We start from the raw sequence: 14,181 nt of genomic DNA, 5'->3' as shown, positions 1-14,181 counted from the left end.
TCAGACACCGACCTGGCTTATTGCCGTGTAGATGATGTCAGACTGGGCGGGGCGGAGCAAGCGGCGTGTCACCGGGTGCTTGGGAGGAGGCAGCACTTGGAGCTGACAGCGATGCCTCCCCCATACTGTGAACGGGACCCGGGTCGCTCGCCCCAGGCACCCGTTCACACTGCACTTGACACGGGTCAAAATCGTGTTCAACCCTGGTCATTACCAGGGTTGAACACCCGTGTTGCTCGACTCAAGGTTGCCCTTTCAGACTGCACCTCGACCCGTTTTGGGGGCGCAAGGACACGGCAATAACCTGGGTCTAGAGTGCGGTCTGAAAGCGGTATTCGTAACCTCTGCTCATTGCAGGTTTCTCAGGTTACTAGTATTTGTCCAATCAGCTCCATTGACAACCGTTAAATGCCTACAGTCTCTGACGTTCACCTAGGAGAAGTGCCGGGGCCAAGACCAGCTTGCCAAATGGTTACGTAACCCGTGTACTTATATAAATTGTGTAAGACCTTCTGTGCTTAATCACTGATGGCTAAAGCAAACTTAGTTGAGGTTCATGTTTCTCTGCAGATGGGGTTGTTTTAAAATGTGCAGTGGTATAGATGTGCAGTGGGGTGTGTCCTCACTCAAATCTTGATTAGTGTTAAAATAAAACATCCCAGTATTTGTGAGTTACATGCAAAAGCAGTCAGTATTTAACCTGCATGCAAACATGTATGCATTTATACCCCTTTGCATTGCAACACTGTTTGTTTGTCCAGGAGTTATGTGCTCTCTTACCTTATTCCCAAGTCAGGATCCAGCCTTAAGGTATTAACGTTTCGATATTGTTGCCAAATGGCTACAACTGTTGAAATTCAGATGTTGTGGCCATTTGGCAACATCAGACTGACCATTACCATCTGGTGGTGAAACTGGAGTACTGCAGCCACGAGGAAAAATATTAAAGTACGAAGGCAATGTGACTGATTAAAGGGTTTAATAAGTCACCTGTGATTTATATATGTGTGTATGTATAGATAGCCTTAAACCGCATGCCATACACCCGATGCACTGCGATGCGATTTAAGCCCCCTATGCGATGTTAAATTGTATAAGCACCCTACTGGGTGCTTTTAAGCACCCTAACGGGTGCTTACAATGTTAAATGCACCCCCACGCGACCCCCCAGTATAAACATGAACCCGAAGCGTGGCGAGGCGGCGGTGTGCGTCCTCCGACCTTTTCATACCCCCACTATGCACGTCGGTGTGGAGTTGATTTTATAAAGTGTGGCGAGCCACCGAGCCCGAAGCGTGACGAGCGGACGCATATACCTGTGAAGTTATGCGCGGGGCGCGCTGCGCTCGCCACACTTTATAAAATCAACTCCACGCCGATGTGGATAGTGGGGGTATGAAAAGGTCGGAGGATGCGTACCGCTGCGCTCGCCACGCTTCGGATTCACGTTCATAGTGGGGGTGCATTTAACATTGTAAGCACCCATTAGGTTAGCATCGCATTGTATGGCATATACAATGCCATACAATTTAAAAATTGTATTACAGTACATTGGGGAACATCTCGCGATATCGCATCGCATACCATCGCATGCCTTATGGTCTGCGATGCGATGGGCGCCGTGATACTACACAAGTACCATATTTCTCTTTTTCAGTGAACAGAATTTAACATTTGAAGGGCAAAATTTAGAATTTGATCATGCAATCGTAATTAGCTAACATAACATCGAGAACGGTTTGCCATTTAATGATCAATATTGCCTATGCCATAATTAAGAACTATTGTTCCCCATTTTTCTTCCATGTAGGATCCCAAACGCCATTTGGAAGAACATGTGGACGTCTTGATGACCTCAAATATTGTTCAGTGTTTAGCGGCCATGTTGGACACTGTTGTATTTAAATAATGGATGAATCAGTGTGTGCGTCTTTTGGTTTTGTAACTGGGTTATGTATGGAAAAAGCAGTCGGCCCTTCCCGGCTTATTCATTCTCTCACAATACTCTATAAACTGCAATAAGGTTCATTTCATCATTTTTTTTTTTTATGTACTACATTTAATGGGTGATTAAAGATATGAAGTGAGCCTGTTCTAGTGAAACCCTTTATATATCTTTTGGGTTAAAGGAGCTGTTCTGCTAGCATGCAAATGAAGCCTTGAGATGTTATATGTGTGATTAGTTACCTGCACTGCTTGCAGGTGCACAGTCTCTTCTGTCAGCGACTGAGAACCCTCGGTCTTCAGCGCAGACTGGGTTACAGGTGCCTCTGACATCCAATAACACGAACTGCCACTTTAAATGGGGGACATCTGGCATGGTTGGCGACCTGGGAAAAGCACGGTAACACCTCTCAGCCTCTGCTGTGCAATTACTTCTGTTCTCGGATCACAGAGACTTTACAGACTGCAAAGTTGTTGGAGGATTCATCAGAGCAAATTTTATTAAGTAACCATTTGATATTTCATAAAGAAAACCCATCCTGCAAGTTTATTTTGTGTTGCTACACAATAAAAATTCATATACACATTTTCAGTATTTACGTCTTATTCTAATAGAGGTATCTTTTTAGTCTCTGTATTTTCTTCTTTGTAGAAAAGAAAAAAATCTTTAAGAAAGTGTTACTTATAAAGGAAGAATATAAACTTATAGGAGATCATACACACAATATAATACCTTTTAATGTATTGTACCGTCATGTAATGCTAGCTGCATGATTTTCAGTATGGCCAATTAGGAAGACCTAATCCTGTAGCACTTTGTTCTTTACACCGAGGAAAGAAGTCTGACACGATTCCTCCCCCCCCCCCCTTCAAGTGTATGGCAAGCTGAAGTGATTCTTATGTGGATTTCTATTAAACCTGGGAGGAGATATCGATATTTTTGAACACATATGTAAGAGGGTGTTCAGTTTGGGGTCCCGAGAGTCGGAATCCCAGCTTTTTCCCAACAATATATTGACAGTCGGTATTCAATGTACCGAGTGTCGGAAAGTCCGCAAATTGTCGAAAAACCGCCGTGATAGTGGTATTTTATGTCCTACCATCCACTATGGCAGTGGTAGCCAACTCCTGTCCTCAAGAGCTACCAACAGTTCATGTTTTCCAGACCACCTAGCAGGTGCACTCATTACTCACTGACAAATTTCAAAAGATACGCATGTAGAGATGATTACTTCAGAAAGGGGGGGGTGAACAACAAATACAAGTGGCGCAGTGCAGCTTCAGAAGAGAATCTTCCTAGGTGACACCAACACCTTCGGTAGTATTCTAGGATTAAAAAAAAGAGTTTGGAAGAGACTCTTCAGGAGGCGCACAATTTTAAAATTTCAAAAAGTGATAATTCAATAATAAAACAATGCGATAATTCAATAATAATGAAGAAATTCTTGTCTGATTTATTTTGAGTCAAAACGTGTCCTTTTAATTAAAGGTGCTCCGTATTGTGATGATTCTCAGTGATGATGTGATCAATGATGCACATAAAGTGAAAGATAAAAATAAAATTGTGATTTAGATGACTGTGTGTACATATAAAAATTAATGGTGCCACTGATTTATAAGGTGGTGGGCGTACCCAACTCACTCTAGAGGCGTGTATTTTCGAACCTGTAATGGTTTCTTTATCCTCCGGGTGGTATGCTGTTTTTCTAATTCGAGTCATCTAGAAGTTATCCCGTACAGAAATGTGCTTCGGTGGTATAGAAGATAACTGAAAACAAAAATGTGTAGAGTCCTTATTTCACAACTTAAAGGAATATTTTACAAAAGTATTTTCCTTTAGTGGTGTACCTCACTCACCAGTTAGGGTGCAGTGAGACATATATCAAGGTATCTTTGAAATATAGTAAAAGTTTTTTTAAAGGAGCGTACCCAGGACTCACAGAAATGGTATGGTATGGTAACTCATAAACGGTTTCTTTTACTCAGTGAACTAATGAAATCCATCCTGAGTAAAAGAAACAGTTTTATATGAGTTACCTGTGAGTCCAGGGTACGCGCCATTGAAAAAACCTCTTTTACTATATTTCAAAGATACCTTAATATGTCTCACTGCACCCTAACTGGTGAGTGAGGTATGCCACTAAAGGAAAATAAGGAACATTGAGGGGGAAATTTACTAAAGGAAATTTGTAAAAATATAGGTGTATTTGTATCAAGTGTATTTCTGGATACAAATACACCTATATTTTTACAAATTTCCTTTAGTAAATTTGGTACTTGTGAGTTATCTGGGCGTCCGATTTTGGTACTAGATCGCATGCGATATCGCTTGCGATTTGCATAAGATTTGCTATTCATTTCATTACCCCACTATCCCCAAAGTGTGTCTATCAACGTGAACCCGAAGCGTGGCGAGCGCAGCGGTACGCGTCCTCCGACCTTTTCATGCCCTACTATCCACTAGGGCGTGGAGTGAGAATAGAATAGTGTGGCGAGCGCAGCGAGCCACCGAGCCCGAAGCGTGGCGAGCGCAGCGAGCCCCGCGAGGGGACGCGGACACCTTCACAGGTATCCGCGTGCCCTTGCGGGCTTCACAGGTGTCCGCGTCCCCTCGCGGGGCTCGCCACGCTTCGGGCTCGGTGGCTCGCTGCGCTCGCCACACTATTCTATTCTCACTCCACGCCCTAGTGGATAGTAGGGCATGAAAAGGTCGGAGGACGCGTACCGCCGCCCCTCGCGGGCTCGCTGCGCTCGCCACGCTTCGGGTTCACGTTGATAGACACACTTTGGGGATAGTGGGGTAATGAAATGAATAGCAAATCGCATGCAAATCGCATGCAAATCGCATGCGATATCGCATGCAAATCGTAAGTACCCAAAATCGGACGCCCAGATAACTCACAAGTACCGTAAATTTCCCCCTGAACGTCTAGCCAGGAAGATCAGCCTCGCAGCTGCATTCAAAATGGATTGTAGTGGCGAGAGTCTTTTCTTGGCATTCTAGCATTGATTACACGCTCTGTGAATCACAGTGAAAACCCCATTGAGATATACCAGCGAATTGCAGCGAGCATGAAACTGAGAACTGGCCGGCATTGAATAGGATGAATCAGATTTTCAGTGAAAAAGATTCACCGCAAGGAGTGAAAACAGCCTGATTCACACACAAAAAAAACCCGGTGAATCGGGAGCATTGAATACTGACCATAAAGTTTAAACCAGCCTCCAGCTGTTGTGAAACTACACATCATAGCATGCCTTGCCATAGTTTTAGCATTCCCTAATAGCAAAATTGTGGCAAGACATGATAGGACTTGTAATTTCACAACAGCTGGAGGGCCATAGTTTGGATATGCCTGGTTTAAACACAGTTTTTAATACTCAACAAAGTCGCATAATGAGAACATTAAACCCACTTCTCTTCCTAAGATGCGGTTTGTTCAACTTCAGCAAATGTATAGTTCAGAATCATACATAAGGGAGGAAGAAATGCACAAAACAATATTTGAGTCATCTAGTAATGGTGCAATTGTTCCCCTTGTGGGACACATATATGATAAACTGAATTCAATTGAAGTATAGTGGGGTGCTTCCCCCTTACAACGCTCACAATGATATGTAATGATCAGGCCTATCACATGACAATCTACAACAGGTAATCACCGTCACCTTATATACTGTAGGGGTGGATTTGTAACGGTTTCCAAGCCTGACTGAGCCTTATTCTAGTTCACTCTTAAAGGCAAATTCCTTCTCAGATGGACAAAACCATGTGCACTGCAGAGGGGCAGATGTAACAGGTGCAGATAGAATTAGATTTGGGTGAGTTATTTTGTTTCGGGATACTAACTAAATGCTTTATTTCTACACTGCAATATAGATCTCACTTTGAAGAAAAAACGCACCCAAATCTAATTCTCTCTGCACAAGTTATATCTGCCCCACCCGCAGTGCACATGGGTTTATCCATTTAAGAAGGCATTTGCCTCTGAGAGTGAACTAGAATAAGGGTCTATGTCCTGTTCTTAAGACAAATCTTACTATTCTTCCCAAAGTAGAATTTCAAGTGAAGTAGAAAATAGTTTTTCCTTAGTACTTGATTGTCCAAAGGGCGCACAAATGTTACTGTCTGGATTTAGTGAGTGCATTTATATAACTTGGACTAAATTGCGTAATGGGGACGGATCAGACCGACCTGTTCGCACAGGTCCGAATTCAGCCTTGTCCCAATTGTGGGGAAAACCATAGAAGAGCACCCCAATAATATGCTTAGTGCCGCCGTAGAGTCCGTTCTATTATACCCCTGGGAATAGATGATCTTAGTAGAGATAGTTACCACCCTTAATAGGATATGTGAATCCTCCAACAGGCCATCTGTACAGTCGGTCCAAAATGGCACAAATTACCGATGGCCGTAGGATTGGTGGTATGTCCAATCCACAAAACTGTGGGTGTGGGGACTTCTACAGAGAATTGCTGTAGTACATGCAAAGAGGGTGGCACAAAGTTCTCTTTGTAGAAATGGATCCCAGAAGTTGGTTCAGACTTCAATCCGGTATAGATGGGCAAAATGGGGGTGTCCAAACAGCTCTCTGATGCATTTCACCACTCTGGGTGGCTTTATCAAAGGTGGGATACCTTTTGATAATGTATATTGTTTGCTACATGATGTTCAGGCAGGGGACCACCCGGCGTTTTATGGGTGTGCCTACAAAAACGCTGGGTGTTCCCCTGCCAACGCAGCGCCCACCCCCAATTGCTCTGACCCAATTGTGCTGTCATTCACTGCTGCCTTGTGCAGTGGGTGTAAGGGCAGTCAGTGGATCCCCCGTACATACTGCATGATGTGAGCAGCTGTGCTACACAGGAGAGGGCAACGTGTCTGAACGACGTTGTACACAGACATATCACTGGCACACACTGTTGGCCAGTGTGTAAACAGCATGGTAATATTTTGGGGATTTCTGTCTATGGAGGCAGGTGCAATAATTACTGACAACTGTGCATGACAGGTCGATAGCTAGGTGTGTGCTAGTGGGTCCTTGCGCACAGCGCATCTGCCGGCACACACAGTTTGCAGAGGGAGGAAGTGCCTGGCAGGAGAGGCGCTCTACCTGCTCTGCATCCGGTGGGGAAGAGGCAGTAGCAAGTGGGCCGTAGAGTTCAAAAGTATCATTGAAAACAATGTTGACTGAGAAAGATTTATGTTAGCAGGTTCTTGTTGATTTCAATGGGACTTTTAAAATCTCCAGCCCACCCACTTCTGCCTCTTCCCTCATCGTCCTCTGCACCAGCCTCTCTCTCTGGCAGCAGCAGAATAGTACCACCCTTGCACTACCGACTCAGCCACCCCCACTTTGAGTGAGGATACCACTGGAACTCCTGCACTGCTGACACAACCTCCACCCTGCAATGCCAACAGCACCAGGACTTCTGCACCATTGTCTCCCTTGAACTGATTGCACTGTCACCCCTGTACTGCTGACACTACCGACACCCCCTTTTCACAGAAAGTGTACTGCTCTGTATCTAGGCCGCTCTATATCCCACAGTCCCTCACTGTATACCTAACTATATCTAATCTGCACTGTATGCAACCCACACTGTATCCAACTTGCTCTGTATATGAGCAATTATCAGCAGCTGGCCAGGGGTAGTTACTCCCCTATCTTAAACTGCTAAGAAAAAAACGTATAAGTGCCAGCACTGGCTGAATGGAATACAAGATGGTTAAAAATGAAAATGTATTTAAAATGACTAAAACATATTAAACATACACAATTAGATGAGAAAATTGCCACAATGTGCATATGAAATTGCCATCACTTCTATATATCAGCTAGGAATGAATTGCCATTTATCAATAAAAAAAGTTCCAACTGAATCAATATTGAGATTATTACCGATCCACAGATGATTCGATGATGTAGCAAATTGATGATAAAGGAGATGAAAGATGTGAAATCTTGCGTTATGTGTGTGCTGCTCTAGTGTGGTGTGACACTGTGTATAGCTGCAGTGGAATATGTGCAAGTGGAACCTGTGTGGGGTAATGTGAATTGGTACTACAACCCTAATTTTAGCATGCACTGTCCCCCTTTTTTTTAAGTAATGGGGTTGAGGGGAGTAGGGCTCCAATTTACTTTCTGGCATGGGGCACCACAATGTCTAGTTAACATTGTGAATGATTTAAGATATCCACAGCCTGGAGGAAGGGTAGAATGTATGTACCTTCTGGATGTGCCTTTCCTGTCACCTTTAGTATATATTTCTTAAGTGCCCATGTGACTGACATGAATGGTCAAATATCCAGTAGCGCACGCAGGGGGGGTTTCTGAGTACCCAGAACCCCCCCCCAGGAGTCTAAGGACCCTAGGCTGAAAGCTGAGGGCCCCCTCTTTCCATGGGTATAAGAATTTTAACCCCTTCCTGACAGAGCTAGTTTTTGCGTTCCTGACAGAGCCATTTTTTTCAAATCTGACATGTCTCACTTAAGTGGGGATAACTTTTTTTTTGCTTTTACTTATCCCAGTGATTTTGAGATTGTTTTTTCGTGACACATTGTACTTCAAATTAGTGGTAAATTTGGGTCGATACAGTCTGTGTTTTTTTGTGAAAAATACCAAAATGTCGTGAAAAAATGGAAAATTTAGCGATTTGCAAAATGTTAAATTTTCTGCTTGTGAGACAAATAATCATACCACTCAAAATAGTTAATAACTAACATAGACCATATGTCTACTTTATGTTGCCATCATTATTTCAACTTCCTTTTAATTTTTTTGGACACTAGGAGGCTTCAAATATGAATAGCAAATTCTCAAATTTTCAAGAAAATTTCAAACACTGATTTTTTTAGGGACCAGTTCAGTTCTGATGTGACTTTGAGGGACTTGTATGTGAGACACCCCCATAAATGATGCCATTTCAAAAACTGCACCCCTCACAGTATTCAAAACAGCATTTTGGAAGTTTGTTAACCCTTTAGGTGTTTCACAGGAATTAAAACAAAGTGTAGGTGAAATTTCAAAATTTCATTTTTTTTGCAGATTTGCAAATTTAATACATTTTTCTAAGGAACACAGTACATTTTACTAGAGAAATGTGACTAAAAATTGATTCCCCCAATTCTTTGGTTTTCATAAATATCCTATATGTGGCCCTAGTATGCACGGTGACCAAACCACAGGCTTCATAATAGAAGGAGCACCTACTTGATTTTGGAGCCTCCTTTTTATGAGATTATTTTTTAGGAACCATGTAGGTTTCTAGGCACCATAAGATGCTAAAAGTTAGGTACCCCCCCACAAGTGACCCCATTTTGCAAACTACACCCTTCAGGGAATTCATCTAGGGGTATAGTGTACATTTCAAACCCCCAGGGGTTTCACCAATTTTGATACAACTGGGCAGTGAAAATGAAAAAAATAAATTTTTCATTTTCACAGCTCAGTTGTATCAAAATTGGTGAAACCCCGGGGGGTTTGAAATGTACACTATACCCCTTGATGAATTCCCTGAAGGGTGTAGTTTGCAAAATGGGGTCACTTGTGGGGGGGTTCCACTGTATGGGTGTTTCGGGGGTCATTCAACCAGAATCTGTGCTGCAAAATCCAAAAATCACTCCTTCCCTTCTGAGTCCTGCCATGCACCCAACTGGTATTTTTTGGTCACACATGAGGCATTGCCGTACTCGGGAGAAATTGGGGCACAGATTTTGGGTGCTTTGTCTCCTTCATTCCTTGTGAAAATGAAAAATTTTGAGCCAGATCTGCATTTTTGTGTAAAAAAATGTAATTTTTTACACAAAAATGCAGTTCTGGCTCAAAATTTTTTATTTTCACAAGGAATGAAGGAGACAAAGCACCCCAAAATCTGTGCCCCAATTTCTCCCGAGTACGGCAATGCCTCACGTGTGACCAAAAAATACCAGTTGGGTGCATGGCAGGACTCAGAAGGGAAGGAGTGATTTTTGGTGGCGGAATGAATGGTGGGTGCTATGTCGCATTAGCAAGACCCCCGAAGCACCAATACAGTGGAACCCCCCCACAAGTGACCCCATTTTGGTCACCAGCTTTGGGAGGGGGGCTGGCGCTGCGGCTGGCGGGGGGGTGGGAGGGGTGCTGGCGCTGCGGCAGCCGGGTGGGTGGGAGGGAGGGGGGCTGCCGGGTGGGAGGGGGGGGGGGCTGGCGATCGTTGGTGATCGGTGCGGTATACGCACACACACACACACACACACACACACACACACACACACACACATATATATATATATATATATATATATGTGTGTATATATATATATATATATACATATATATACATATATATACACACACATATATATATATATATATATATATATGTGTGTATATATATATATATATATATATATACACACATTTGCACATTTTTTTATTTTATTTTATTTTTAACTTTTCCAGCAGCAGCATGATGCTGCTGCTGCTGCTGCTGCTGCTGCGGGGGGGAGGGGGGAGGAGGGGAGCGCAGCGTGCGCTCCGGACGTAGCGGTTGAGCCGCTGGAGCTGCTGCTGCTGCCGGGTGAGTGCCCGGCGGGTGGGAGGGGGGTGCTGCCGCTCGGTGGTGATCGGTGCTGCACCGATCACCACCGTTTTCTGTGTTACCGAGCGGCTTAGCCGCCGGTAACACAGGAAACGCTGTGATTGACTGTTCAGATTTGAACAGCCAATCACAGCGATCGCCGACCGGGGGGGGCACCCCTGCCCCCCCTGGGCGACGAGGGGGGATGTCTGCTGTCAGGGACAGCAGACATCACCTAACTGTCACTGCGTCTCTAGACGCAGTGACAGTTAGAAACCATGACGTACATTTATGCCATGTGTCGGGAAGTACTTCCCGACCATGACGTAAATGTACGTCAAATGTCGGGAAGGGGTTAAAAATCGGCCCTTGGGAACCGGAGATATCTGACTTCAAAGCAGTGGTCCCCATCCAAGCCTGTTAATTGCTCTTCCCAGTCAGATATTTCAGGTTCTGTCTGAGTTTTTCTGAGGGTATATTCCAAAAGCTGGGACTCTCCCCCTTTGAGGGACACTAGTAGCTTGTCTCTACTGTGCCCAGAACCAGAGATATCGGCCTTCCAGCAGCTGGTTACTGCTCCAGCTCCACACACCTGGTATGTAGTTTTATATTCTCGTTGGCAGATTGCTCTGCCTCCTGAACTCTGATCCCCTAGTTCCCAATACCATTTGGTAAGTGGGATTCTCTAGTTTTTAATTCCATTAAAATCTAAGAAATCTATTTCTGGGAACTGGAGATATCTGCAGTCAAGCAAGCTGTCCTCCCACCAGAAAATTATGAATAATAAGCCCACTCCACTATGCACCCCTCCTCTGCATATTAAACATTCTCTACCACCCTGGAAGTTATGTATCAAGGCCCCTTCATTCAGCCCAATGCCCCTTTTTCCGAACCCCATCTCCCACCATCTGTGCAGTAAAGGGGTAATTAGTGGAAATTACTGATCCAGGCCCTACATGCTGAGCGGTTGATATAATACCCCCTACCACCCGGGGCAAAGCTTCCCCTACCGCTGGAGGATCGGTAAGTGCCCCAATACATTGCTATGCCCAGAGGTCTACACTGCTGTTGATGCCCCGTATGCATATATATATATATATATATATAAATATATATATATTTTTTTTTTTATTATTATTATTTATATACATTTGGTCTATCTATAATACTTTAACTGACCCGGCATATACTGGGTCACCTAAGTGTCCATCTCCGTGCTTAGCTCCGCCCCTCTGGAAACCCCCTTCTGAAAATCCTGTGTTTGCCACTGCAAATATCAACGTTTCATTCAAGAAAATATTAATGTGCAAGGCCAGTGTTTCACCAGTACTTAACAGATCAGGCTAACCACCTTTAAGCACAGACAATGCATGGCTGAGGTACTAATTCACATAGAATTAAGCACAGGTATCCTTAAAACTTGGGGGGTTATTCTAGTTCACTCGCAAAGGCACAATCACTCTCTAATGGACAAAACCATGTGCACTGCAGGTGGGGTTGATGTAACATGTGCAGAGAGAGTTAGATTGGGGTGGGGTTTGTACTTCAAACTGATAATCTATATTGTGTAGACCCTGCACAGAAACAATAAAACACCCAAATCTAAAGGCCCATACAGACACTACGATGTGTCACATCTTAACTACCATCGTTCATTTTCACCCTTGAAGTGAAAATGAAAGACCTTAGCATTGCAGTGATCGCTGGTGCACGACAGATGAGAAACGACCACAAACGATGCAGGTCCTTTTTCTATAGAAAAAACAAACATTGTTAACGACCATAGCCAAATTGACCTGCATGCATGGACGATGGCTATGGTCTTTAACGACCCACGGGTACGCGCATCGTTTGTAATCGTCCATCATTCACAGTATAAACACTAGACGATGTTGAAAGATTCACCTCCTGAACGATCCTGAACGAAGTCGTTCTGAGTTGTTCAGTAGGTGATTTATAATGGGGTCGTTCATCATCATTAAGGAATCATCGTAGTGTCTGTATGGGCCTTTACTCTCTCTGCACATGTTACATCAGTCCCACCTGCAGTGCATATGGATTTGTCCATTAGAGAGTGATTATGCCTTTGCGAGTGAACCAGAATAAGCCCCATGGTCTGTTTTACCTGTGGAGGTAAATGGGGAATAGAGTTGTAGAACAGTTATAGAGGCAAGAACAAATATGAGTTTATTCATCACTGACATCCACAATGAAAAGGAGATAGAACAGAGCATAGATTCTTGGACACGGTCCTCAGAGTCAGGACCCCAAACAGTTCATGTTTTCCAGCTCTCCTCACAGAATCACAATGGAAATAATTAGTTCCACCTTTAAATCTGTTAAAAATGTCAGTGAAAAATGAACACACCTATGCCTGGATATTGGGCCTAATTCAGACTTTATCGCAGGGCAAATTTGTTCTCAAAATGGCCAAAACCATGCTGCACTGCAGGCGGGGCAAATGTAGATTGTGCAGATAGAGTTAGATTTGTGTAGGGTGTGGTCAAAAGAAAATCTAAATATAAAGCAGTCAGTATTTACCCTGCACAGAAAATAACTCACCCAAATCTAACTTTCTCTGCACATGTTATATCTGCCCCACCTGCAAGGAACATGGATTTGCCCATTTTGAGAACAAATTTGCCCTGCAATTAGGTCTCAATTAGGCCCATTGTGAGTTGTTTCGGGTCTTGAGGCCCAAGTTTGAGAACCATGGAACCCCTGAGACCTCTCAGATTTAATATGTGGTATTAGAACAACCTTTAGCCCAGGGATGGGGAACCTTCAGCCCTCTAGCTGTTGTTCAACTACACATCCCAGGATGCCCTGCTCCAGTTTTGCTATTTGGCCATGTTTAAACTGTTGCAAGGCATGCTGGGATGTGTAGTTCAACAACAGCTGGAGGGCCGAAGGTGCCCCATACTTGCTTTAGCCAGTCAGATCATGTGCACGTTCACAACAACACATGGTACTTTATGAACCCCCGACTCATATACTGCACTTAAAAAATGTAATGACTCAGACTGAGATATTTCAGTGTGTCAGAGTTGTTGTATGGTAATATATGCTGTGAAACCAAGGATCTGAGTCTGATCTTGTCAGAGCATTTTTATGCCTTTAGTGAGTAGTCCGCAATGGAGAAACTCCAAATTCCAGCGCTACATCATGTACAAGAACCTATAGTTCTACTTCACCTGGACAGCCCCACTGGTTGTTCTCTCCTGTCAGAGGACTTTTACATTTAATGCCTTCAAAACCAACATAATAAACATTTCATATTAAAATGAGTATGGTATATCTGTGACAGGTGCAATCTAGAATGTGAATTGTGAAATAAAGTACTGTATGAATAAAAATATGCATTTGCCTATATTTCATGTTTTATATAGAAATTCTGGTACTCTTTACCTAGAACGGCGCCCACGATTGAAATCGCGGGATCGCGGGTAAAATCGCGGCAATCGCGGTAATCGCGGGTAAATCGCGGGTACATCAAAATCGGGTACCCGCGATTACCGCGATTTTCCCATAGGGAACAATGTTAAAAAGGCAGATTGACCGCGATTTTAGCGTTAAATGCCTCAATGCCCGCGATTTTTACATAGGAAACAATGTTAAATGGGCCACAGAGCCCTAATAGTCCCCCTGAATTGTTAAATGGCCCCCACAATTTTT

At 43.6% G+C, this 14,181-nt stretch overlaps 1 protein-coding gene across 1 annotated transcript in view; it reads left to right on the top strand.

Moving 5' to 3' along the window:
- Window positions 1-2,530, top strand: part of PSMD14 (proteasome 26S subunit, non-ATPase 14) — an 89,390-nt gene extending 86,860 nt beyond the window's left edge. Inside the window, exon 11 of the mRNA XM_083153952.1 lies at window positions 1,811-2,530. Within this exon, the coding sequence (XP_083010078.1) occupies window positions 1,811-1,909 (99 nt within the window). The 3' untranslated portion in view covers window positions 1,910-2,530. The remainder of the gene's footprint in view (window positions 1-1,810) is intronic.
- The last annotated feature ends 11,651 nt before the right edge of the window (window positions 2,531-14,181 follow it).

The sequence above is a fragment of the Crinia signifera genome, chromosome 7, assembly GCF_055691185.1.
Source record: "Crinia signifera chromosome 7, ASM5569118v1, whole genome shotgun sequence".
Taxonomy (NCBI): Eukaryota; Metazoa; Chordata; class Amphibia; order Anura; family Myobatrachidae; genus Crinia; species Crinia signifera.
This window is presented reverse-complemented; position numbering and strand designations above follow the sequence as displayed.